This window comes from Corylus avellana, chromosome ca9 (assembly GCF_901000735.1).
Source record: "Corylus avellana chromosome ca9, CavTom2PMs-1.0".
NCBI classification, from domain to species: domain Eukaryota; kingdom Viridiplantae; phylum Streptophyta; class Magnoliopsida; order Fagales; family Betulaceae; genus Corylus; species Corylus avellana.
In genome coordinates, this window is record NC_081549.1 from 756698 (window position 1) to 783341 (window position 26644).

Here is a 26644-nt window from a genome sequence, read left to right on the forward strand (position 1 = left end):
AAATTATTTTAAACCCAACTTGAGAAAAAAAACTTTGTTAACCACTTCAATTACTATAATTAGGGATGGCATGTGTAAGTGTTGAGTTCAAATCATATCATGACATAAGCATAAGACTATATGTTAACAATAACCTAACTCATTAATCATAATCTAACTTGCTAATTTCGTGTTAGGTTAGTGGATTGTGTCAAAAATTGTCAATCCTAAATGTCGCAATCAACTGCTCACTATTGAATTCATGATCCTTTGGGAAAAGAGAACAAAAGGCAATGCATTGCTTCAAGTGAGATGACATTTATCATAACTTAGTTTTAATGCAGGTAAAATATCACCCCCATTTTGCTCTAATTTCCATATTCCGTTGTTTCTCACTAATTTCCACTCCCATTCATTAACCTTTGAAAAAAGTAAGCTGCCTAAAGTCTTTATTGCCAATGGAACTCCTTTACATGTTTCCACAATTTCTTTTCCAATTTCTAAGAGGTTTGGATATTTTTTGTCTTCCCCTTCTTTAAATGCATATTTCACAAAGACATACAATCCTTTTCGGATAAACCCTTCAAATAATACGTGGAAACAGTGCCCATAATGGAGGCAACCTTATTACCACGTGTTGTCACTAAAATTCCACTTCCTTTGGAACCATCAAGTAGCAAATCTCTCAATTCAATCCATTTTTTAAGATCTTCATTCCAAATATCATCCAAGACGAGTAAAAATCTCTTTTTCTTTAACTTTTCTCTCAACTTGGTTTGCAACTCATTTAAAGTACTCAACTTTTCATCAATTCTAACACCAGATTCCGCAAGAATTTCTCTTATTAACCTAATAACATCAAAATCCTCATATACGCAAACCCATATTCTCAATTCAAAATGCTTAGCTACAAGTTTATAATCGTATGCCAACTTAGCAATTGTGGTCTTCCCCATCCCCCCAATACCAACAATAGGAATTACATTGACATTTCTACTAGCATCTGGGTGCAACAAAAGTTGTATTATCTTTTTTTTATCATTCTCCCAACCAATGACTTCTGAAGGACGAACAAATGAGTGGGACATGTCCTTTCTCACATACACAACATGTCTATCTTCAATTCGTTCTACGAGATTAAATTTATTCTTATCAGCTACAATGTTGTCTAACCTCTCCCTAATGTTCTTGATTTTGTGACCCAGTTGAAAACGAAATGCAAGGGCGCTACAACATGAAAAGTAGTCACATACCTCCTTGCTAGAGCACCCATGTGTTCTGACCACTTGCTTCCTTAAAACTTCGCACTCAACTCCATCTAGCACATCCTCGCAATCATAAAATATGTCTTTGAGCAGCCTTAGCCAAATGCTCAGCGCATGATTGCTAGATTGCTTCTCTTCAGCATCCAAGAGCACGGCGTTAATGGTTGTCATGGTGCCCTGAAGGTCTGTCAGCTTGCTTTTGATGTCCAATACCAACCGGAGCTCTTCATGAACAAGGTATCCTAGCTTCCCCAAGATATTTTTTGCGATGGTAGAGGCAAATCCAGCCATGTTTGGTGACTTGGTGAAGAGGCCAGAAGCTATTGGTTGTTTGTTTCTTTGTTAAATTGGGATTAGTGTTTTGGGGGTTTGTGAGTTTCGAAGATGGCCGGTGAACTAATTATCAACCATTTTATAGGTAGTTGATCTTTTGGCTCCATGTGTTTCACAGAGTATATATGCAGCTTGGGTTAATTCAAGTATATATTGCTTTTTCTATTTCATAAAAAATGCAATCAAAAGCTTTGGAGTGCAAGTGGGTGCTTCTTTATTCTCCTCTTGTCTTACTTATTCTTTAGTACATATTTTTTTCCTATTTATTATCATATTCTTTTTCTTTATTTGGAAGGTGCCTTTTATGTTTTGATTTGAATTTTTATTTTTTTTAGATACCATAGAAAGTTGAAAGTTTTTTAGTATGAACCATGCACATTTGAGAAAGTGTTTTTTGTGGGTCTATTTATGAAAATTATTTGGTAAGTAAGGAATCAAAGACACCTGAAAAATAAGAAAGCAGCTACGCAACCAACTCTAAATAAGATAAAGGTAGCTGCACGGCTACTCCACTTTGTATTCTTGTTTTTATAAATTTGTAAGAAATATGTACTTTAATTAGTCTCCATTCTAATGTAAAGAATAAGTGTTTCTTTTCTGAAAATATTCCTATAAGAAGGTTTGGAAAGTTTTCTAAAAAGTGGGTTATGTTTTGCTTTCTTTTTTTTTTTTTTTTGTTTTTTCTAAAAAAACAAAAAGGTTGTGTTCAGTTTTTTAAGAACATTCCGACTGAGCTGCGGGTCACCAACAAAAGAAGGAGAAGGCCATCGTAATGGTTCCAGCCAGCACCTAGCGGGGGAGCCTGGGAGGCTCTTAACTATCAAATAGTATTTTTGCCTCAAAGAAAGGAAATATGGGGAGGGGAAAATAATGAAGAGATATCCTCTGAGAGAGAATCATACTTGAGTTATAAACTTATAATAAAGAGAATTGGTCTTTTATGTTAGGCTCTCTTGGGCTTTTTTTAGCTAGTATTATAGTGTGTCTTGGGCCTTAGACCCTAAGCTTATTTTCTATACCCATCAAACACAAATTATCATTTGTTCCAGAAAATTTATTTCATTTTCTATTAATCTAATCGTTTCACCATCATATTCAAATTCTCCCAGGGCAAAAACCCATATTTCAGAAAAATCAAACTAAGTCTTTCGTAAACCTATAGTTCAATGAACTAATAGAGTGCTATGTTCGAACTGATCAACTAATGTCATATGGTTCTCGTTTAACATTCCATAAGGTTGTCAAATCCGGATACCCAACAATTTATTATATTTGTACTGTTAGTAATTCGGACAACAAATGTGAGAGAGTCCTTACAAAATTCACCTGTCCAAGTGAACAGAGAGCAGACAGTCCAAAACTTATTTGGACATGCGAGTTCCATATTTACTCTCTCACATTTGCTACCTAAAACACTAGCAATTCCAAAATCAAAGTTGTTGAAGATCTATATCCAAGGTTGTCATGCAACATGAAAATTAGGAAGAAGTATATCAAGATACATTTATTGATGCTTGGTAGGGTTTTTGTAGAAAAGTAATACAAGAGACTAGTAACCCTGATTTCTGTTTTTTGTTTTTTTGAAGCTATGTTATTGGTAAGGGTTACAGTAAGTAACACAGATCTCTTGATGCATTCACTTTCGGAATTCTAAAACGGTAAAGACATAATCAATGTAGAATGCCTGGATATGGGGGAAACCAGCCAAGTGACCAAGCTGCCGGTATTCTTCTTCAGTCCTGTGCTTACCCTTTGCCCTATAGATCGTCATCACAAAGATGTCTCCTTCTAAGAGGGCACGTGTCCTGTGACTTTCATCCGTCTTCTCCGGCAGCACAGGCTCACAAACAATCATTTTCCCTCCAACTGGGAGTGCCTTGTAACAGTTCTCCATAATCAACTTCACTTCATCGTCTGTCCATGTCGTCAAGATCCACTGCCAAATTTCATTGTAGAAGATGATAATTAGCTTTCAAGTACATTGTTGGTGAAAAAGAGACACCCAACGCTGTTATTTGGGATAGCGTTTGAGAACTTAAAAAGTACTTAAAAAAAGACAGCCAACGTTATCACAAGATAATTAAGTGGTTAAAATAAGTACTGTGAGCTTTCTTTAAAAACATACCAGTTGGAAAGAACATTATAAGTTTCATTAACGACAATTTATAAAGGTACAAAAATGAAACAAAATCAACAATGCATGGTATATTGTGGCCAAATACAACAAAGTGGATATTGAAGCCCATTTGATGGACACAAAATATAAGATCTTTTATTCTATTTACTAGCCATTTAAGATCTAACATATCCATGAATATTCGTGTGTCGGGTTTGAGTTGTGTCAAGACATGATCAGTATAAGATTGAATAATTAATCAATCATAATCCGATTTCTTTAATTAAAATGGTCAGAACACTTAACCCTAACCTCTTAATTTCATGTTGGTTTCGTGGATCGTGTAAAGAATTAACCGTCATCATGGTAATAAGATACTTTGTAGATTAAAATAAACAAAAAAAAGGCAACTCGAACTTAATAGATAGACCCCGTGATGAACACAGCAGGACCACCAATTCATGAGCCTTTCGGCCCTTTCCTACTCTGTCCTATTCCTAATTAATTTCCTATATTGGAGGGCAAGTCACGGGCATCACTTTAACCTAATAAGAATGTAATTCCAACTTGGTGAGAGAGAGAGAGAGTGTGGCCGGTGGGGTTCTCAAGCCACATATTCTGATCAGGCTACATGTGGTTGAAGGTTGCACAACAAGGCCAAATCGTCTTAATTTAATTATCCAGAAGATAGATGGCCAATTTTAAATTCATTTGTCGTGTTTCTTTTCGAGATGTGGACATCATATATAATAAAAAACTTATTCATTCTTTTTTTTTTTTTTTTTTTTTTTAAGACATAAAACTACTCTCTTTACCGTGAAAATCACAATTAGATATATGATACACGTTTACATGTTCTTTTATTTATTATTAAATATTATTATTTTATTCAATGATAATTTTATAATAGAAAGTGATGTACTCGATCTTCAGTTTACGAATAGACAAACCTTCATGAAGATAGCATCGGCAGTAGGTATTGACTCGAACATGTTGCCACCAACGTGGGTCACTCCTGCCAAAAGAAACAATTTTGATGTTTTGTGAGTATTTGTTTTATTATTTGTAGCTCCTAACAAATATTTTAATGCTTTTTTAAGGGTGTTTTAAGTGTTTTGAGAGTACTTTATGTTTTACACATTTATTAAAGATTTTGTTTTAAAAAGAGAAAACAAAAAAGAAAAAGAAAAAGAAAAAGCTTCAACAAACAAAGCCATTAGCTCTAATGGTTATATCACCCTCAATATTTGAATTATTACAACATTTTTTTTTTTTTTAAGCTCTTTATTAATATAACAATTAAATAGGACAAAATCGTTGACCATATTTGATAAAATAATTAAGGGTCTATAAAAAGTCACCCACCGACCAAAATTACCTAAGGCTCGGCGGCCCATACCCAAGGGGGCCTACGAAAAGGCAAAATGAGATTGGGCTTTTAAGAAAAGGCAAATGACATCGATGTGACAGAAGAGAAGAGGCTTTGTTGAACATGATTGGAAAAGGATCGAGCTGTCTCTTCATTTAGAAGAATAGAATTGTCATTTTATATAATTTTTTTTTTTTTTTTTTTTTTTGACAATTATGCCCTTCATTTACAAGGGGCCGACTCCTTTCTAATTAAATTCAACTGAAGATGATCCTTCTCCATCAATAGGAACAAAGAGCTAAGAAAAGAAAGTTTCAGCCTGCTGGGTTAAGGGTAACGAGATTTTTTTTTTTTTTTTTCTACTATATTTGACACATTTCATTTTACAAATTAACTATTAGATTTGTGCACTCTAAATACATAAGTCAATGATAAAGCTCACAAGTCTAATAATTGATCTATTAAATTTATAAAAAAATATGAGTTAAATATGAAAAACTTATTGACTCTTGCATTTCTCAAATTAAAAACACAAGAAATCTAAAACTGTTCTTCTGCAGCGGGCGATCGCACCACCTCATGTCCACCCTGAGGGACTTCATTGAATCACTTTGGGCTTCTGTTATGGGTGGCCGGTCAATAAGTATTCACCTAGCTTGTTAAAATGATCGACTCCCAGACAAAATTATGGATATCATAAAAAGAACAATTTTAAAAGGAAAGATTTTTCCCCTTTATTAATTTAAGGTTGCTTTTAAGGTTATTATTAATTTATTTTTAAATTTTGATCTAATAATAATTTTAAAAATTAAATTTATAAAAAAAAAATAAAAAATAAAAAATCATCTTAAAAACATTTGTCATATTCCTTAATGAATAAGGTATATTCATTTAAGAGAGGTCATTAGTTTAAATCTCCTCATTTTTTTCTTATATGAACATTCCTTATATAGACATGTGAAAAATAATAATAATAATAAAGTATATTCGGCGAATGGACAAAAACAAAAGCAACGCTTACGAGGAATTTGGGGCGCTTTGGCAACGACATCAGGCAAATCAAAGTTGATCCCTTCACGAACGTGAGGATGCTTCCGTAGGATCATCCGCAGGCAATCCCCTGCACTCCCGCCCACATCGACCAGTCTTTGCACTCCTCCGAACCCATCGTAACCGTCCAACAGCGCCGTCACGAACGGAACGGATACTCCCGACATGGCCTTCTGCATCAGGCCGTTCATCTCGGGCCTCTTCCCGTAGTACCCGTACGCCGGCTCGCCGTTGGCCTTCACGAACGGCTCGCACGTTGGGTCCACTACGGCCTCGTGCACCAGCGGCCACGCTCCCATGAGCGCGTCCTGGTGGTGCTGGAGGACGTAGGGCCCGTAGGAAAGGCCATCGGCGTCGGTGACGAGCGTTTTGCCGATCTCGGTGAGCGAGTACTTTCTCTCAGAGTGGGTTACCTGCTCCTGGAACACGCCGTAGCTGGTGAGCATGCGGAGGATGCGCTGGAGGTTCTCGGGATCGCCGGAGGGGAGGACACGAGCGAGGATCTGGGCGGCGGAGAGTGGGGTGTTGGAACCGCCTTCCCAGATGGCGTCCGGGACGTTGAGGCGGACGATGGCGTTGAGAGACATGGGCACGCTTATCATGTTGGCCAGCTCCATTATTGCCAGCCGTGCTGTGTTCCTGCTCTCTCTGCTTTCTTCCTCCATGCTCTCTGAACTCTGATCACTTTCTCTTCTTTTCCTATCTCTTTCTTCAAAACAGCAACGTTTTACATATTCTCATTTGTAGCCTTATATTATATAGTTTAATAAACAATGCGGGCGACATTTTTTTTTTTTTTTTTTTTTTTTTTTTTTAACATGAGGGCGACTTGGAATTGGTCCATCGGAGGGGATAACGACGAAAAGTGGATTATCTATATTTTTTATTATTTAAAAAATAAAATAAAAAATCTATCTGAATTTCATACTAATAAAAAAATTTCCCTTTTACATTTTTGTCCCCACTTTCACTTACTGCTCAGAAAAACTTTGGGTTTCATCCGGATAAAAAGTTTTTCCTTCCATTTTTTTACCATTCATTGTAGTGGTTTCCACTTTCACTTATGATTTCATCCTAATAAAAAGGATTTTTTTTTTTTTTTTTTGTAGTAGTAGTAGTAGTAGTAGTCCCTACTTCCACTTATTATTCGGAAAAACTTTTTTTATCTGTATAAAAAATGTTTCCAAACATCATTTAAATATTTATTTTTATTCTTTATTTTATTTCAGTTTACCAACATATACTTGCTCTTAGACGAAAATGAAAAAAGAAAGAGAAAAAAAAAAGTCAAAAAAAAAATGCATCCGTTTACATTGCATTTTTGTTTTTTTTTTCTTTCAAACTGAGTTGCTCCAACCTAGTCTAGTAAAAGTAACATGCGTCCATTAAACATGTGAGATGCACATGCTTTTTAATAGCATAGACAAAATTAGAATAAATTTTATTAAAAACTCATATGCATCTTACGTGTTAATAAAAAAAATGAACACATCATTTTTATATACAATTCCTCCAACCCAGTTTAGAAGAAAACTTTGTCCTTTCTGCATTTGAGTGATTGTACATGATTTTAGAATCGGATGGAGATGTTTTTGAAGGGTTTGATTAACCATTTTACATAAAAATCCAAAATAGCATTTCTCTATCAAAAATTTGACTATCATAGAGCCGTGTTATTATATGAGTCATGGGCCTAACGAATTGATTAGACAAATAATGATTTTAATAGTCACATCATTTTTAAAAAAGCTCAAGATGAACTTCTAAAATTACTTATCTTTTCAAAGCCCCTACAATGGTAGGAAATTCAAATCTTAATAACAAATCATTGGTCCACCACAATTGTGTCAAGTCAAGCCAAGCTAATTTCGATACGCCTAACTTTGCCCCAAAGTCAAAAACAAAAGGTTATGAGTCGCCCATTTACTTATTTTATAATATTTTTAGCAAAATTATAAAATCAGTCCTCTAATTTGACATATAACAAATAAATTGTTGTAATTAGAAAAAAAAAAAACAAATAAATTGTTGTGATTTATTTATAAAATCTCATAAATTTATAAGTTCATTTTGAGGCCACCAAATTGACTAGTGACAAAGACAATTAGTAATAGACTAGTTCGTAATGTGAGTTTGTGGCGACTCCGTGATAGAATATGTGGGTCATACATGTCACTTGGTTTAGTTAGAAATGTGAGTTGGCGGCGACTCAATGATAGGATATGTGGGTCATACATTTCCCTTGGTTTATTCAAGAGTAAATATAGAGTACATAAATCAAGTATGCCTTTTCACCTCATCGAGTAATTGGATACCTTTTTTCACCCGACACAATGATGCGAGTTCGTCATGGCTACCACCTATGGATAGAGTTTCCGTGAAATTGGTTGGAGGATGAGAAATTAATCTACAATATTTTCATGTGTCTTAAGAGACACATACTTCTTTTATATACTAGATTGGAGAAGAAAATTATTTTAAACCCAACTTGAGAAAAACTTTGTTAACCACTTCAATTACTGTAATTAGGGATGACATGTGTAAGTGTTGAGTTCAAATCATATCGAGACATAAGCATAAGACTATATATGTTAACAATAACCTGACTCATTAATCATAATCTAACATGCTAATTTCGTGTTGAGTTAGCGTATTGTGTCAAAAATTATCAATCCTAAATGTCGCATCGGATTCGGGTCCTGTTGAAACATAAATATAAGACTATATAAGTCAATTTAACTCGACCAATTTAATTAAATGGATCGGACCCTCAATCCTAACTGCTAATTTCGTGTTGAGTTCCAAGTCATGTCAAAAAATTGTCATCCCAAACTATAGTCCTCATTGAGTCACTCTATAGTCGGTCAACAATAATAGAAAATATTTTTATCTGTTAGTGAAAAGAATTAGAACAATATTAACGATTCTTACAAAACTGCATTACTAGAACACTTTTTACGCTGGAACCCTCCTGGATTATCAATTTTTATGTACAACATTACAGCTTACCTAGAAGCCAAGGGAACAAATGCGGATTTTGTTTGCCGTTGACTCAGTTTCATGTACAAGCCCTGAAACAATAGCACCATGTTAAAAGCACATTACACATATCAATCATAAGAGGTAAGCCAGCTCTAATCTGTTGAATTGAAATCTTCTCTATTTGGACTCATGTTTTCTTGCAATAATTTATGATAAGATCACACAGAAACCATTGACAGTTATATCTATAAACGCATATTAAGATTAAGTAAAAATCAACAGCAAACCGACCACAACTTTGAATGATTCTGCAGCAGATTTGAAATTCCAATCCAAATCTCAAGCAATCAGTGTAATTTGTACTCTTGTGTGCTTTGAGTATTAAGACAAGTAGAAAAATTTACGTTTGTTGTATGTATTGTTGCTCCAGTAGTCATGCTAATGGTTTGGTCAGGAACCAACTCAAAGTTCAGGTGCTGCAGAAAGATCGCAAGAGCAACAATGGCTTCCAGCAAAGCGAACTGATCACCAACACACTTACGAGGCCCGCCACCGAATGGAATGAATCTGTGGTATGTATATTCGCACTATTAGTAAATGCAAAGAATGGGTGTGTTTGAGCTACAGATGCAATAAAGAGCACATATTTCTGAAAATGGGATCAAGAAATAGAGAGAGCATTAAAAACAACAATACCTGAAATCTGTATTTGTTTCATTAGGTACCGGGCCTTCCAAGTCGAATCTTTCCGGCAGAAACTCTTCTGCTCTCTCCCAGACCTTGTAAAATCACATTGGAATTGCAAAGAATGTGGAAAGGTAAGTGAATCTTACATGTCAGATTTTTCTAAACGTAAGCTGGAATTGAACACAAAAGAGAAATCTGAGCAACACAATGTGATACCTGGGAGGAACGATGAATGTTATATACAGAAATCATAATGTCTTGACCAGAATTAACCTTGTAAGCTCCAGGAAGCATGTCAGCACCTTGAGCTCTTCTTATCAAGACCTAAAAGATTCAGGAGAGTGAAACCAACACGAAAGTGAGTCAATAGAATTGCTATCTACTATTCTTTTTTCTGTCAAAATTTTTGTTTTACAATCCACTTGAGCGGAAGAGAAAGAAAGCAACCTACAGGAGGATGTGGGTAAAGTCGGAGTGACTCAATTATGCAGCGCGTCAAGAACTTTAGATCCTTAATATCTTCATAAGTAGGAGGCCTTCCCTGTAGAACTCTGTCAATTTCCTCTTGTGCTTTCACCAATGAGGTGGAGTTCTGCATAATGGGAATCAAATTACATATTAATATTTACACATGTTCTAGAGATCACCAGATCCATGCTAAAAGAACATAAGACGTGAGCTATTGGCCATCCAAAACTTTGAGTCAGTAAAGATCTGGCTATGATAGTAACTTCAGGGCCATAATCTCTTTCAAATTACTTATTAAGACCATTTGAATATTATCAGAACCAAATTACTTTTGTTTAACCTTTTTTCGAGTCAATTGGTAGTTCAGGCTTCAAAATATTCGTAGCTACAAGCGGAAGAGTAGGACAAGGTTCATTGCAAAAAAAAAAAAAAAAAACAAAGAACAAAAGAAATCTGTCCAAAAAAATCAAGCGATTAATATAAAATTCAACTTTCACAATATATACCTCTTCTGCATCTGCAACACAGAGAGTCTGCAATTTGCAGTCTGCTGCAGTATAAATTGTATGCAATGGAAAGCTAAAATTGTAAAGAGAGACTTGCAAATGGAAAGGTACCTTACTTAGAAGATAGAGTGTCCATGTCAACACTGAACCAGTGGTCTCATGACCAGCAACTAACATTGATAAAAGGTCATCTCGTAGTTGTACACTTGAAACCTAGAACAATATATAACAATTGTATCAAAACTAGAGGTTGAGACAAAGCATATCTAGGATAATACAAAATCCATCAAGACAGCATAAAGTCCAGGTTAAAAAAGACAATTTCAAACCATCATTAAATGCAAAACCTACGGTGAATTTAACAAAGTTCTTTATACTTTATAGGGATATAAGGTTATAACAATAAACATGTAGCATAGGATGATAAGTCTGCCACATTCAAATGCATGCATATTTTTCAAGTGCAACTGACAACTTCTGGCCAGAAAAAGGAAAAATCGGAGATCTTATGCTTGAAGCATAGAAACTCAACTATTGGGTGGCAATAACAGCCAAATACAGTTATATGAAGAACTTTGCTTAGTTTCTTTTTCCTATGCTTCCAGGACCAAAAGCTTGGAAAATCCTGCACGCTTCAAAAGAAAGCTGAAAACATGATGAACATGCTAAATTCCCCAATCAATGAAAAAGTGACAAAGCTGAATATGATATCTTTTTTTTTTTTTTTTTTTTTAGCAAGTCCAATACGATATCTCATCAAATTTCTATAGAAATTTGCATAAACAATCTACATTGTTCCACAGACTCAATGAAAATAATAAAATAAATTGCACATATTATAGAACCAAAAAATGTTCCTCCCATATCTCCAAGTCTTGATAGTCACTAGTTCATATTTAAAAGTATATGTAACACATTAAAAAATGAATGCTTTACCAAAACCAGTTCTTCCATTATTCTTTAAGGAAAACAATAAATTTCCAGTCCCAAAACATCTAAATACCAAATCCTTTCCACTTTAAAACTTCTACGTGTGTGCATTCTGAACAGTAAAGTAAGAGACAATGATCACAAGCAAAACATACTACAGATCGGAGATAAAGAACACTAGCAGACCTCTTCTCTGCTTGCAAGCAAGAAGCGAAGGATGCTTGGATCAGCATCATTTACATATTCCTCCTCATCGATTCTTTCACCCTCAGCTTCTACCATCTCTTTGCACTTCGCAACAAGTTCTTCAACAGTTCTTCTTATCACAGTAACAGCGTTTTCAGCTTTTATTTGTCTTGGGATTATTTTACAAAGAGCGTTAATCTGCACCAAAACACAGTTAGCTAGGTACAATTATCAAAACAAGTAAAATAGAAAATCAAGAACAAGTAACAAGAAAGGCAGACCTTCCAATATGGTAATAGATCAGTGGAACGAGCCTCTGCCTCTTTCAGTGCAGTGTAAACCGCATCAATCACAGGACTATCAGCATTGAGTGAATCAAAATTGTAGTTGAATACGGACAGACCAATAACATCAAGAGTTAGTTGAGAAAATTTTTCCTCCATGTTTACAGCAATGCCACCTACTGCGTCGGGTTTGAGCTTTTCCACCAATCTTTGGGCACATTTGCAAAAGACTCTATCAACCATCACTGACAAATACTTCCTGTGAAGTGATGGCACCACAGCCCTACGCCTTGTCTATTTCGAAAAAGATATTTGAGCTCAAGCAAAATTTATTAAAAATCATATGGAGCATAACCAGTTCACTGTATTTTTTTGTTATTGACAAACTCAGGACCTTTTCTCTAATACCATGTTAAATCACCACTTATCCCAAAAGTTTAAACCGATAAGAAATGGTAAATTTAATTATTTAATTTACATTCTAACACATATTCCAAAACACCAAAATCTCAACTTGACTCAACATTAATTTGTTATATCAATACCCATGTGTTCTATAAGCAAATAAAACAAAACATTGAAAGCTCAAGAAAGAGGGCCGGTTTAAACCTTTTTGAAGCATTTTGTCCTCTTTCTCAGTCATGGCAAGAACCCATTGAAACTTAAACAAATAGTTGATTATCAGTTTCAACATCAACAATCATACACCTACTAAATCAAAGTAATTGAGTGGCAATACTAAAACCATTGAGACAAGTTTAAAATGATGTACCAAAACCACAACCCCAAACCAATCCACATTGAACCAACAAATATACAGCGTTGCAAAAAGACTCCCATTCATAGCCAGCATACGCATCAAAGTAAATCAACTCTTCCCAAAAACCAAAAAACCATCCCACCACACAAACAATTCCTCAAACAATTGGACTGTATTATTACCGTCCAAAGCGGGCCTTCGGCAATGGCAACACCGGACCCGAACAAGAATTCGGAGACCTCAGACACCAGACCCTTACCATACTTCCCGTAGTTCCTCAGCACATGCTTGGCAATGGCAGGGTCGCTAACCACCACGAAATTCCTAGGCCCTGCGGCGAGCCGGTAAATGGGTCCGTACTCGTTCATCCACTTGAACAATGGGAGGAACAGAGCACCGCCCAGAAGCTCAGACACGTCATCGAGCTTAGCGTTGGCTACTGGTATGCCCGAGTCGTCGTCTTTGGTAATTGTTAAAGACCGCGTGAGTGAAGTGAGCCAGTCTGGGCTCACCCATGAATTGGGTTTGTTATTGTTGTTGTTGTTTGCGGAGGCCTTGATTGTGAGGAAGTGAGAACTGGGTCTGAGAGAGAGAGTAGTGTTGGTGGTGGGGGGTTTGAGGAGAGGGGTTGGAAGGAGAAGACAGGTGGAGAGCGAGAAAGGCATAATGATGACTCTTCTCTATGCACCTTTGTTTTTGTCAGTCACCATTGCCGGAAGAGTTGAGGAGCGCCGTTCGAAGTTACTCTCACTCTCCGTGTGATCTGTGCGACAGGTTGTGGATTGGGTTGGGTTTTCAGCCGTTTATAGGCTTTGCAGTCTTTGGAAATTTTTAATATATAGGGGGAGGAAAGTAGAAAATATCAAAAATAATGATCCATTAAAATAAGATGAACAAATATATGTAAGTAATAAGTATCTTAGTTAGTTTTACTGTTTTGATTTAATAATATTTATTGAAGACTTTCAAAAAGTTTAAATACATTAAACTGTATTGTGAAATTGGCTGAAAATAGTTTGAGAAAGAAAAATAAATTTTATTTTGAGGATAACTTCTATACACCAGCTTTTTAGTGTCCACCAATAAGAATCTGACACATAAGATTATTGCATCAAATCAAATAAGTACTAAAACACTAAATTATATAAGTTTTTTTAATTTTGTTTTTATATTTTTTTTAAGATTGTGCAGGGGCTGGGGTGGCCGCGCCGGCACAATCTTATATGGCATATTTCTATTGGTGGGCACAAAAAACTGGTTTTATTATCTTTCTATTATGACAATGGGATGAAAATTTTAGTGTTAAAACTTTAAAAATATTTTATTAATAAAAAAAAAAAAGTTCATTATAAACATGTTTAGGGAGTCAGCGGACTGAGAGATGACGAGTGCAATTGTGTGAACCCACATACAAAATTTCCTATATTCGACCATTTTAATTTTAGGAAGTTTCGGCCCTTACTATCTGGGCTTTAACGTGGCCCATTAAGGATAATAACAAATCTATTGTCTCCATCATAGTAATTTTTTTATTTTATTTTATTTTTTTTTTTTTTTAACATATCTACACAATAAGGAAGATGAAGATTCAAACTAATGACCTCTACTTCATTAAGCGTGGTCTTAGCCGTCAAAGCAATTTTCGTTGCAACTGAAGTAGACCAAGTCTTGTTCATGTTAATCTATTGCTTCTTATACAATCACACAAGTTTGCCTTTTCCTTTATTTCATTGTTTTTTTCTTTTAAAAGAACCATTTTGCAGGAATATGTGAAATTTATGGAGAGAACTTACAATAGTTAATTGTCCAAATTATTAGCAATTATAATAGTTATTATGAGAGAATTTATGTGAAATTCAACTGTTTAAATAAATTTTAAAGGCTCTAACCACGTATTCAAACAATTGAGTTTTGCATTGACTCTTGAACTATAATTACCCAAATTGCAAGTTATTTGGAATTCTACTGGCCCCACGATCAGGGGTGAACCTACCCTTAGGGGGAGGGCGAATGTCCAATCAAAAAAGAGTCCATGAAATCACTAACTCTTGAACCGTCCCCCAAACAAAAATTCTTGGCTATGTTTGGCAATGGAGTGGAAAAATAGTGTGGAATGATATTGTAACAGATTTGATTGATATGAGAAAAAAAAAAAAAAAAGTAAAAATATTTTGTATAAAATCGTGAGAAAATTTATTTTGTAGTGATTTTTTTATTTAAATAATAATAAAAAGTGATTGATGTGATTTAAAAAATAAAAATATTAGAATTGATTTTGAGAAGAATTTTTTTGATTTTTGGATCCGGTCTAATCCTGCCATTTGCCAAACACAGCCCTAGTTTCGCCCCTGTGGCCCACAAGGACATTTGACCAGCCCCTATGGCCCACAGCGACATTTGAGCAAATTTGGAGACGTGGAATATGACTCATGCATTTGCAGCAGCCAATAGCTAGCAACGAAGTCAAGTCCGGGCAAAGACCAGCATATGGGTCAACTAAGATAAGGTCAGTATCGGTCCAAAGTCAATAGCCCAAGCCATCTCTTCTGAAATTGAAGCACAAGATTGACTTGATTCGGACAAAGGCGGCTTCAATTTCTATGTTCGGAAAATCATCTGACTTCGTCAAATTCAGTAAGTGGTGGCGCACCATTTTTTAAGTAGTTTTGACCATTTTATTATTATTATTTTTTTCATATATATATATACACAGAAATTTCTTTTAAATCGGTCCAAAAGAAATATCTTTAAACTCATTTAAAATAGTGTCAAATGTCTATAAACATTTAAAACGTTAGTCTAAGTTAGTAAACTGCTATTAATAACCTTAAGAATTTAATGTGCGTTTTAAATGTTTATAAACACATGACACTATTTTGAATAAGTTGGAGGATATTTCCGAAATTTCTGTCATATATATATATATATATATATATATATAAACAAGAAAATGAGTGAATATATGATTAAAATCTTATAATTGGTAATAGCCACAAAAGCATACTGTCATTGACATAATAGTACGTAGAGGGTTCAAAAATTTATAGATTTTATGTTTTTTGATAAAGACAATATTCGAATATAATGTTATATATATTTGTACATTTTTTTTTCACCTAATTAAAACACTTAATCCCAGACATCATTTATGAAAGTAAAAGCTTTTAGATGATATTTCCTTATTAACCATTTTGCTTTAAAGAGCCATTTCAAATCGAACTTCCTTCAAATGATCAGCTGTAAGTACAATGAGGTGGTTCTCAAATGGTAGCTCAATTGGCTATAAATCACGTCTCATGAATCGAAGTTATTAGTTCGAATCCCCCTTCCTCATTCCTTTGTGTAAACATGTCAAAAAAAAAAAAAAAAAGGTACGATGAGGTGATTTAGACATGTCTAATTACATGCATGCATTTTGGATTTAATAAATTAAACTGAAATAATTAAATTCATGCAAACTTAGTACAGGGGAAAGCTAACTTCGTTCCCTTTAAAACACCAAAATGGTAAATACATTTCAGACGTGATATAGATATATAATTGATAAACATCTGTCAACCGGAAACCTTTTTAAGAGTATTTGGAATATGCGTATGGATTTGGATGCTTCCATCTCTATCATCTTGTCCTTTCCAACCAAAAATTATCACTAGCAGCTACTTATAAGAAATCAAACATTTCTCTTTCGGTCCCAGTTAACGTGTTTGTACATGCACCCGGCCACTCGATCTTTTCTTACATTAGTGTTTACTTTATAAGTTTCCAGCTCATTATTTTACCAATTTACTTTTATCAATTCATTTAGATATTTTTTTAATGATTTAATAAATTTTGAGTGCATATATACTAATTAAGATATATATAAATCAATTTGCGGCCCATATATATATATATATAAACAATGGGCGCATGTAATAAGTAGGGATAGGGTTTGGTTGAATTAATTAGCTCGATCAGGCGATAAAAGGGTGGGTAGGGTTTGGATAGATTTTAGATAACATACTTTTACAGTGCGAAAAAACAAAATGTAGCAGGTAAACATTGTAAAATAAGACAAAAATAAAGATACAAAATAGAAAAAGCTTGAGATATTTTTATTATTTTTCAAACGTACATAATTAATATTAGCTAGCTAGATCATCCTCGACACAATCTATATTAGATTGTCTTCTAACACCAGCAGGTGAGAGGTGGGGTTTACTGTTTAGGGTTTGATCGTCAACCTCCACCCACTCAAAAAAAAAAAAAAAGGTACATTTCATTTCATCAATTAATACTGCTACATATTTATATAATTGATGCTAGGAAATTAAGTCAACATGCAAGTCTTTTCCATTTCTGAATTTGATTTTCCAATCAACCCATTTTCCTGGAATCTAAGAAATTCTTCCTCTTGGGTTCACAGGATGAAATGTAGTCAAGAAAACTGTAAAAGTCCGTGTCCATGTAACGCCTTGGATTAGCTTCGTTGATTAGTTTAGGCGATGGCCTAACCACGCTGTCCAAAGGAAGAGCATGCAAAGAAGCCACCGATATCCGAGACTTCATAGAATTCACTGAGACTCTGTGTAAAACACTCTTGTATTTTCCATTGCTGAATATCTGATTAGACAAAATCGAGTCAACAAATTATTGTCAAGCATATATATGCATTTCTATGACTTGTTAAAAGAAAAATTAAGGGTTAATTTTCACTATCACGATATTTCAGCACTCATATAACAGTCAAACTATGAAATATTTTTTTGCACCACACCATGAATTAACATTTTTTGTTTAATTGGGTCGGAGAAATTTTGTCAAACTTAGTTTAAAAAATTGACGTGCTCAAAATGCATGTAATTTTTATGTGCATTTCTTGATAAAAACTTCTTCCAACGGTGTTTGGGAGAAAACTTTATCCACGGCAAAAATTTGAGCTTAATTAATGTGATAAACCCACCTCAAGATGATCACCAACGTTGACAACAAATGAGTTGGCGATTGGTTCAACAGTGACCCATTTGTCTTGGAATTGTATCTGCAAACCCTCGACCTCATCTTGGAGAAGAAGTGTTAGGCATCCATAATCAGAGTGAGGTGGCATTCCTAGGGTTAGATTGGGTTCGGGGCATGCAGGATAGCAATTGACAACCATTAGCTGGCTCCCATCTTGGAAGTCCTTTAAAATGTCATCTTCATCTTCTGTCTTCTTCTCTGTGGTTCCCACAAGTCCCAAGCTTTCTAGGACGGCCTCCATTAGCATTACAAACAAGTGTTTTGTTTCTTTTGCGTAGGTAAAAGCCGATTTCCTGTTTAAGCATGAACAAGTAACTTAATTGGTCGTTAATTAGATTACAATATTAAGTGGAGGACAACTAGAAGCAACTTACTCAAAATCATTACTAATATATTTTTAATAGAGATTAGGAGTAACCGACTGTTAATTCACCCATTATTAAAAAAATTTATGCCGACAGAAAAGTTCAATTAATATTTTATCACTCCCTTATAACATAGGACCGACCAAACAAAACGTGAAATGGTTCACATTTAGAAATTTAACTCTAATATCATGCATGATTCATGTTAAATAATCAATTATTTCAAAATTTTAAGCGGACAAAAATAAAAAAGATTTAATTCGTTAATTAATACTTAAACACAAGTCAACTTCTTAGTTAAGTTAGAGAAAGGTGCAGCTAATCCTGCAAAGTAGGGCAGAGATTCTGAGCCACAGAAACATTGAAGAAAGAGATGGAGAGAAAGAAAATAATAATTAAAACTAAAATATATGAAGCTAAGCTTTCACCTCAAGTCCACGGGAGAAGAAGGCCAATGAGGGAGGACATCTGACATGGGATGACACATTAGCTTCAAGAAGTCCCTCCAACAAAACACAGTGTCTTTGTTCTGGTTATAGCTCGTCCCATATCGGACAGGCGAACGCATGTCGGAAGACATGTACTTTTCTCTTTCCTCCATTGGGAGCTCGAAGAATCTTTTGCCGACATCAATCATGCTGCTTATAGCATCGCTTGGAATGCCATGGTTTACCAACTGCATTAACCAATTTCAAAAACTTCTTCACCATTTTTGAACCTCTTAATTAAACTTACATTTACTTAATATTAATCAAAAAATTAAACCTATATACCTGAAAAAAACCATATTGCTCGCAAGCATTAGCGAGGGACTCGAGGACTTGTGGGCGGTTGGAGCCTTGCAATTCTGAGAAATCAATTATGGGAAGCTTGAGATTTTTCTTGAATTCCTCTAGCTCCCCATCATTCACATTGGGTCGGTCGGAAACAGGCCATATGTACTTGTTGGGAACTTGGTTTATGCCACTATCACATAGGTGCTTCACTCCTTTCTGGTACAGGCTTTCAAGCTGCACTGTAACATCATCCTCCTTTGTCTCAGTTTTCAGTGCCATTGCAGGAGACATGGAGTAATAATTATAACCTGAAATACACAATTATGGAAGATTGTTATATGTGTTATATGAGAGACAGAGAGAAAGAGCATATGAATTAGATATGTTATATAAATATATACCAAATTTGAAGGGGTTGAACGGGATAAAAGGGATAGTGAGAGAAAAACAAGGAAATGAATAAGTGTGGAATAATGAGAAGGTTTTTGGTGTTTATATAGTAGAGAGGGAAGGGGATTAGAAGTTTAGAACAGTAGCAAGGTTTTGTGAAACCGCTCAATTACCTGCTTCGGGTTTGTGAATCCATATAACGAATCGTTGACAAAAGTCCAGTCAGACCACGAGATGGGTAGGGTCGACCAAACGAAACCCCTCCATGCCATCAGACCAAAAACTTCAACAATAACTCTTTGTCTTCTTCCTTAGCTACCACCTACCCTTAGTAATTATAGCCATAGGTGAAGCTCTCTCTCTTTCTCAGGAATATTATAATTAGAAAATGTCATAAATGGCGCGCAGGAACTCATGGCTGACTTTTTCCATGCAAGTCATTCGATCTAAGCTGAGCTTTCTTTCTTTCTTTTTTATTTTTTATTTTTTTATTTAATTTTAGATGTCATAAAAATATTTTAAGAAATGTTATTTAATTACTAGATGAATACAATTGAAACGATTTAATAGTAAAAATAACTATTGATTTTTTTTTACAAGTTCTTGTTGATTCAAAGGCCGATTTTCACTACTGCCAAAACTTCTCAGTGATTCAAAGGCCGAAATAACTATTAATCGTATAATTGTATATTGAATAGCATTACTAAAATATTTTTAGTTCCTATAAATTCTACAAATCTCACTGAATTAAGGCTGATAATTTCTAATACACGATATGAACCTTACACAAAATTTCTAATACGCAAACCCGAATTATAACCCCCAAATTCTCACTCTTGTAATAAGTTAACATCTTATAATTACAAATCCCAATATCCCATGTTATAGAGGGTTAAGTCTCATAGTTTCACCTTATAAAGAAAGAGCATACGTACCAGTACTGTACCACTAATTAGCACCGTTGAATTTTTTTTTATTTTTTTGTTATATTCATTTAATAAATTTAATTTGAACCATTTTTTCACTTCGTTAGCTATGTCTGTAAATATTCACCAACAATCAGGGTCAAACACGTGGCAAATTATCATTTCGTACCAATTTTGACTGTCTATTATGAATAATTAATATATTAAATAGTGCAGAATTAGCCTTATTTGACGAGGCATCTTGAATGGCTATAATTAAATGGGATTATATATAGGTCAGAGATGTATAGAACAAATTAGTATTAATGTTTATTTGCATCAGCTTTCGATCGAGGGGGCTCATACGCGCACCCTATGTTGTCACGAGAAATTTGTCTAATTAATATCTTGTTTTGTCGCCGAAAAAAATACTTTATATCACGTACGGTTTACTCGGTCTTGTGCTGTAATAGTGTGATTTGTCGCATTATTTATTGACTGATTTCTCGCCAAACTACATGTAGTACTAAGTTGTATGGTATCATGAAATTCTGTATATGAATGGTTGCTTTCCTTTCTTATGTGTGGAGTGCTTTTAATGGTACGGCCTTAGCAAATGTCCAATGACGGGGCACAATACTGACCAAGCATGGCATTTAATTCATGTCCTTTAGTGAGGTATATATCCCTCTATCAGGCATCGTCTGTTGGAAGGTACGCGTTTTGATAAAGTAGTGACACTGAATTCCTTGTTTCTATCCTAATATCTTCCTATCATGTTATCGGTCATGTACGTACGTGTAGTACTACTAGGCATCCGCTAAGGGGCATCAATGCATGATTCTTTATTAGGTGTTAAGAAGAAAAGTATTAAGGGAGTCAAATAAAAATAAATTAATATATACATGTTAGGATATCACATTTAACTAAAAAACCTAAGCTTATAGATTTGGATCCACTTATGTATATTAACTATATATATATATATATATATATATATATATATATATATATATATATATATATATATATATACACACAACATTAGGAATTTAGGAATAACAGGACTGTTAAGATAAGGTAGGTAGCAAGCAGCTGTAATTTTATTGCCCCAGTGAATTTGTTTTATATGCTTGTGATTGCGTTGGACCAACCGACCAACCAATAATCTTTGTTTACATGGAGAAAACTTATGCGCGTTTGGTGAGTGGTGAGGAAATAATATTGATACCCCTCCATAACATTATCCAATTAGGAAATACGAACCAAAAAGGATTTCTCATAAAGGGGGCAAAGTATATGAATGAATCAATAAGGGGTACTTAAGTCTAGTGTTAAAAGAGTCAAGACTCAAAATCGAAGGGCCTATTCTAATTGTTAGCTAATTGTAAAATGACTCTTTATGGAGTTTATTTTCCTAAACATCTGTTTGGACAAATGAACTTTATAGGAGTATTCTCACACTTGCTTTACTGGGTTACTATAGCAATCCAAATAAACAAATACACTCGATCACAATCCTTCTCGACCCTTCTATTTTGTCCTTGCTCGAATGTGTAATCATCTACTCACTCAAATGGTTTTTTTAAGTGTTATGATGTGCATATATATGGATGATGAAGAGGATAAAGTTACAAACTATAATAACCCTATCTTGAGAATGAGTAATTAATTGGTGTTTTCTGTCACTTGGATTAAAAAGTAAATTAAACAAGAGCTAGCTTAGCAATTATTGTTATTGTGCCTCTTCATCTCAAAAATCATATATATATATATAGAAAGCCCTAGCTAGAGACCAAATTATAATTAACAACCTGTCATGCATGATCGATCACATTGACATTTTAGTATGTCGATTAATTGTTTGATTAAACATTACTTAATTGTACTTATACAACGCCACGTGGCCAAAAATGGTATCAAGCTAATATATCCTCTTAGAGAAGCCATGCATGTTGACATATTAATGCACCAAATGGTACGTCTTGCCACAATGCTCTGACAACATATATTTAATTCATCCCATTTTATATATGCTGTAAATAATAAAGATCCCTTTTCAACCAAGAGAAAATTAATCATAATATTCATATTTTGGCATGATTATCACGGATATTTATTTGAAATATACCCTCGTTCCGAGAAACCGCAAGAACTTGTGTATTCTTCGAGAAAAATAAAAAAATTTAAAAAAAAAATGAAAAAGAAAGGGATAAATGAGACATGTGATGGCATTCATCCTACTCACACACCAATTTAATTAATCTTATGCTGGATTACAGCTGTTAACCTCTTAAGTTTTGTACTTTTATAAATCTAACTTATGTGCGTATGCAGCTGTGTGCATTCATCATTTTATATGACGATGCATGTCTCTCTACATACAGTCTATATTGCTTCTTTATAAACCAAATTATTTTTTAATTGAATAATTTTTTTTAGAAAAATCATATTTAATCCTTAGATTTTTATCAAATTTGAATTTAATACTTGTGTTTTCGATTTCAAGAATAAGGTCTCTTAAGTTTTGCTCAAGTCTAAAATAGGTCTTTATATCGCTTTACTATCAAAATAAACTGTTTTTCATCTGCTCCATATGTTTTATTTGATACGTAAACGTCCATCTCAACATCTCAATGCAATGACATTTCAACAAAACCGAAGTCTTTTGTTATTGTGGGTTTGCTCTTTAGTTTTTTATTTTTTATTTTCTAATTGAATAAGGAAAGGGCTACAAGGGAGGGTCCTTGCCATTCTTGATCCAATGGAAGAGAGAATGAGAGAACCAATGAGAATACTACCAAACACTAGGTGGATAGCAGCCCATTTTGTTAAAGCGTGTGCATGATAGTTGGCACATTCAGACACTTTCATAGCATTCCAGCTATAAAAGGAAGAGAGATCTAATCTAATGTCAGTAACTTAAGAGGAAAACTGCCAAGAAGAAAAAAGGAGGGGCTGATTCACTGTTAGGATAACTAAAAAAGCATCCCCTTCAAGAAGAAAATGCCCAACACTAGTAGAGGCTGCAAACGGAGTAGAGAGAAGAGCTACAAACAGCTTCACCCATAAGCATATCAGTAGAGGAAAGTCTTTAAGTAGCAGCTAAAATAACTTACCATAAGAGTCACTAATTACCACGGCTGCCACCGCAAAATTATCACAAACTGCAATATCAAAGTTCCCTTTTAAACTCCCCAAGTCTAGGGAAGCCATCCAAGCCGAGCAGTGGTGTTCCAAAGAGACTTTAAGTTGCTGGATGGACTTCACTAGATTAGGTTGCTCTTTAGGTTAATCTTAGGTTTGTGGTTCTCTAAGTTTTACGTGTCAGATCAATCCTTTTTTTTTTTTTGTTTTTTTGTGGGTATTTTGTTTTTTTGTTGACTTAGCATCGTGTTTAGGTATTTATGACATGTTAAATAAAACATATGACAAATTACAAACCGTTAATTTAATGTAAATTGACAGAGGACCTAGGACCGTGATAAGCTAATTTTTTTTTTTTTTAATTAAAAAAAAAGAAAAATTTACGCTGGCGTGCGTGCTATTTAGCTTCACCCTTGGACCTAATATATAGAACAATCACATTACTCGGTCGTATATAGAACAATCACGTTTGGTTCTTATGGGTTATGTTCCTTGGTCAATTCCTTCAACTTTCAAGTTGCAACGCTGTTTACTTATTAAAAATACACAGAAAAAAAGGTTTCAACGCTGTTCGTCTAAGGTCAGTTGGTCCCTAAACAAATGGTATGGAGCACGAGTGAGACTATAAAGTCAAATCGATGGAGCCCTACGGCCCTAGAAACACTGAAACAGTGACCTTTTTTTTGTGTGGTCGGGGTGGTGCCAAGCTGGAGGCGCTCCTCCATGTCTTCCGCTCGCCACTAAAACTTTTCCTTTTTTTTTTTCTTTGTCCTTTTATTCCAGATTCGTTGCATGCTTTTTGGTCTCCACGTCAGCTCCTCAATATTGTATGTGATGTACATGTAATGCACCCAATATTTTATGTCATATCATCCTTCACATCTCACGGGTTCTTCTTCTTCTTCCTAGATCTTTCCTTTTCTTTTATTTATTTATTTTTTTCTGTTTGACTCCGTGTAATGTATTCGATTATTTGGGTCTGGGTTATGAATTATATTTGAAAATTCATTTATATATTAAGAAGTAATTAGATTTGCATTAATGTTGCTTTTTTTATGATAACAGCGTACTTTGGCTGTAATATACCATTATACACTGACATGTCCACCACTAAATTAATACTAATTCATGCAAAATGTGTAATATTTGTACCCAACATAAAATTTATGGATATTGAAGTGTTTGAATTTTATTGTAATTTTAGCAATTCATATAAAGGGTCATGACTCATGGCCTCGTGGGATCCATTCTTTTTGAGTAAGTACACCCCACACCTTAGGCTGCTTGAAGCAAACAAGAATAGCAATCCCTTTTAGTGGGCGATCCATCTGTTGTTTGACGATGAATATATTGACGTATAATTTAAAATTATTAACTATCGTAAAATCATATATAGAGACAGTTTGATACAACAAAATAAAATTCTTATTATGTAAATGAAAAGATCCATTTCTATTCTCTCTCGCATGATTCCCAAAGTTTATGTGGCCGTTACTGAAACTAAATAGAGGAGAAATTTCCCAGTGTTCAATATACTTTTTAGTTGCTGACTGTTTGATTATGAATTCTTTTTTTCTTTTTTTCTGAGCTAATTCTCAATTCGTAATATTGAATTGAGAAGACTGACAACAACATATATATTATCCTGTCTATATGGGTTTTTGTATATGTTTTGCACTCAGAGTTGATTGGAAGTCCTTGGCATATTTAGCAGAGACGAAATGTATGGAAGTTCTTGTTTTTTTTCCATTGTACTAAAAACTTCATTATATAAATATATATACATGAATTCATCCTCTTTCTTATTTATTTATTTAATTTTTATTATGCTACTGACTTCAATATATATATATATATATATATATATATATATATATATATATCACACTGGAAGTCAACCTTTCATTGGTTTAGATAAATATCGCATGATTCCTCTTCTATAGGATGTATAAGTAGTGCAATACTTTATGTACTTAGAAACTCAATCTAACAACCTATATCGTGATCGAGCATCCCGGCCTCTTCTTCTTGGAAAGTTAATAGAGTTTATAGAAATATAAGTTTTTGCATCCACAATATGACAGAATGAATCACCTTCCAACTCTATTAAGAAAATATTCATATTTCCTTCTCTTCTTCTAGGAAAGTTAATAGAGTTTATAGAAACATAAGTTTTTGCATCCACAATATGACAGAATGGATCACCTTCTTCTGACCCTATTAAGAAAATATTCATATCTCCCTTGCGTTGCAGTTATCGATTTGGCTTAACAAGATCAAAGAGAAATTCTAGATTTTTTAAAAATTTGGTTCTCAAATGATATCTCACTATCATTTCACCTTATACCTCTATTAATTACTAAAACAATAGATTACATTATATGGTGGAATATTAATTGGGAACTAAATTTTTGAAAAAAAAAAATTGAGAAACCTAGCATTTCTCATTAGAAAACCTCATTTAGAGTAAAAGAAAAAGAAAGAAAAAAAAGGCCCTACTTTGAGAGTATCATTCTCGATGGGATTAAGAAACAATTAACCCCAACCCAACTGTTGATTTCGCTGCATAAAAAAACTATTTATTCATCAAATGAGTTGTTTCTTGGTGAGATATCAAGATGACAAGACATGGCCTACGAAGCATCCAACCAAATAAAAAACAAGCCCATGGCTACTTCCTTGCAAATGCATCCAAAACCCAGGCCCAATCAGCTTTTATATATCAGTGCCCATTATTAATCCATGTATTCATCTGCTTCCAGATCTAAACGTGTCCAATTAGGCTCTGTTTAAGGGAAGGAAGATGGTTAGCAAGAGAGAGTTCTGTTTGTTAATGTGTTTTGGGGGCATTTTTTGTTTTTTTGTTTGAAAAAAGTATTATGATATAACATAATAAATATGAGATTTATTTTTATATTTTTGTTAGTATAAGGTTTTTATTAAAATTTTTAGTTTTGAGAACAAAAAAACGAAAGACAGAAAACCAATGTTTTAACAAATAGAGTAAGTAATTTATGTTAACATCTGGAAAACTTATGAGGTGTTGTAGTCGGCACTAATAGAAGCTTTTCGGTGCAATTGGACCCAAACTTGATCAACAAGAATGCAGATCATGAAAGTAAAAGCATCACCATGTTAATTTATTTAC

The 26644-nt window shown here is 34.3% G+C and overlaps 3 protein-coding genes and 1 pseudogene across 4 annotated transcripts; all 4 read right to left on the reverse strand.

The window, feature by feature from the left end:
• Nucleotides 1-282: 282 nt before the first annotated feature.
• LOC132191604 (putative disease resistance protein RGA4) lies at nucleotides 283-1535 on the reverse strand (annotated as a pseudogene).
• Nucleotides 1536-3055: 1520 nt separating this feature from the next.
• Nucleotides 3056-6855, reverse strand: LOC132162565 (nicotinate N-methyltransferase 1-like). Its single transcript, XM_059572812.1, has 3 exons — nucleotides 6084-6855; nucleotides 4644-4708; nucleotides 3056-3513 (listed from the first exon to the last, which is right to left on the reverse strand). The coding sequence occupies exons 1-3, from the start codon at nucleotides 6775-6777 to the stop codon at nucleotides 3214-3216; spliced, it is 1059 nt and encodes a 352-aa protein (XP_059428795.1). The 5' UTR covers nucleotides 6778-6855; the 3' UTR covers nucleotides 3056-3213.
• Nucleotides 6856-8923: 2068 nt separating this feature from the next.
• LOC132191717 (carotene epsilon-monooxygenase, chloroplastic) lies at nucleotides 8924-13702 on the reverse strand. Its single transcript, XM_059606810.1, has 9 exons — nucleotides 13098-13702; nucleotides 12153-12449; nucleotides 11872-12069; nucleotides 10867-10968; nucleotides 10233-10373; nucleotides 9998-10105; nucleotides 9791-9873; nucleotides 9499-9661; nucleotides 8924-9183 (listed from the first exon to the last, which is right to left on the reverse strand). The coding sequence occupies exons 1-9, from the start codon at nucleotides 13578-13580 to the stop codon at nucleotides 9118-9120; spliced, it is 1641 nt and encodes a 546-aa protein (XP_059462793.1). The 5' UTR covers nucleotides 13581-13702; the 3' UTR covers nucleotides 8924-9117.
• A 3336-nt stretch (nucleotides 13703-17038) lies between these two features.
• LOC132161833 (probable 2-oxoglutarate-dependent dioxygenase SLC1) lies at nucleotides 17039-19829 on the reverse strand. 2 transcript variants are annotated; one of them, XM_059572032.1, is made up of 5 exons: nucleotides 19618-19829; nucleotides 19052-19362; nucleotides 18707-18954; nucleotides 17858-18206; nucleotides 17039-17517 (listed from the first exon to the last, which is right to left on the reverse strand). In XM_059572032.1, exons 2-5 carry the CDS (start codon nucleotides 19343-19345, stop codon nucleotides 17272-17274), a joined length of 1137 nt encoding a protein of 378 aa, XP_059428015.1. In that variant the 5' UTR covers nucleotides 19346-19362; nucleotides 19618-19829; the 3' UTR covers nucleotides 17039-17271. The 2 variants fall into 2 exon arrangements, with proteins under 2 accessions (XP_059428015.1, XP_059428014.1); XM_059572031.1 differs by lacking the exon at nucleotides 19618-19829 and adding an exon at nucleotides 19456-19537.
• Between the last annotated feature and the right edge of the window lie 6815 nt (nucleotides 19830-26644).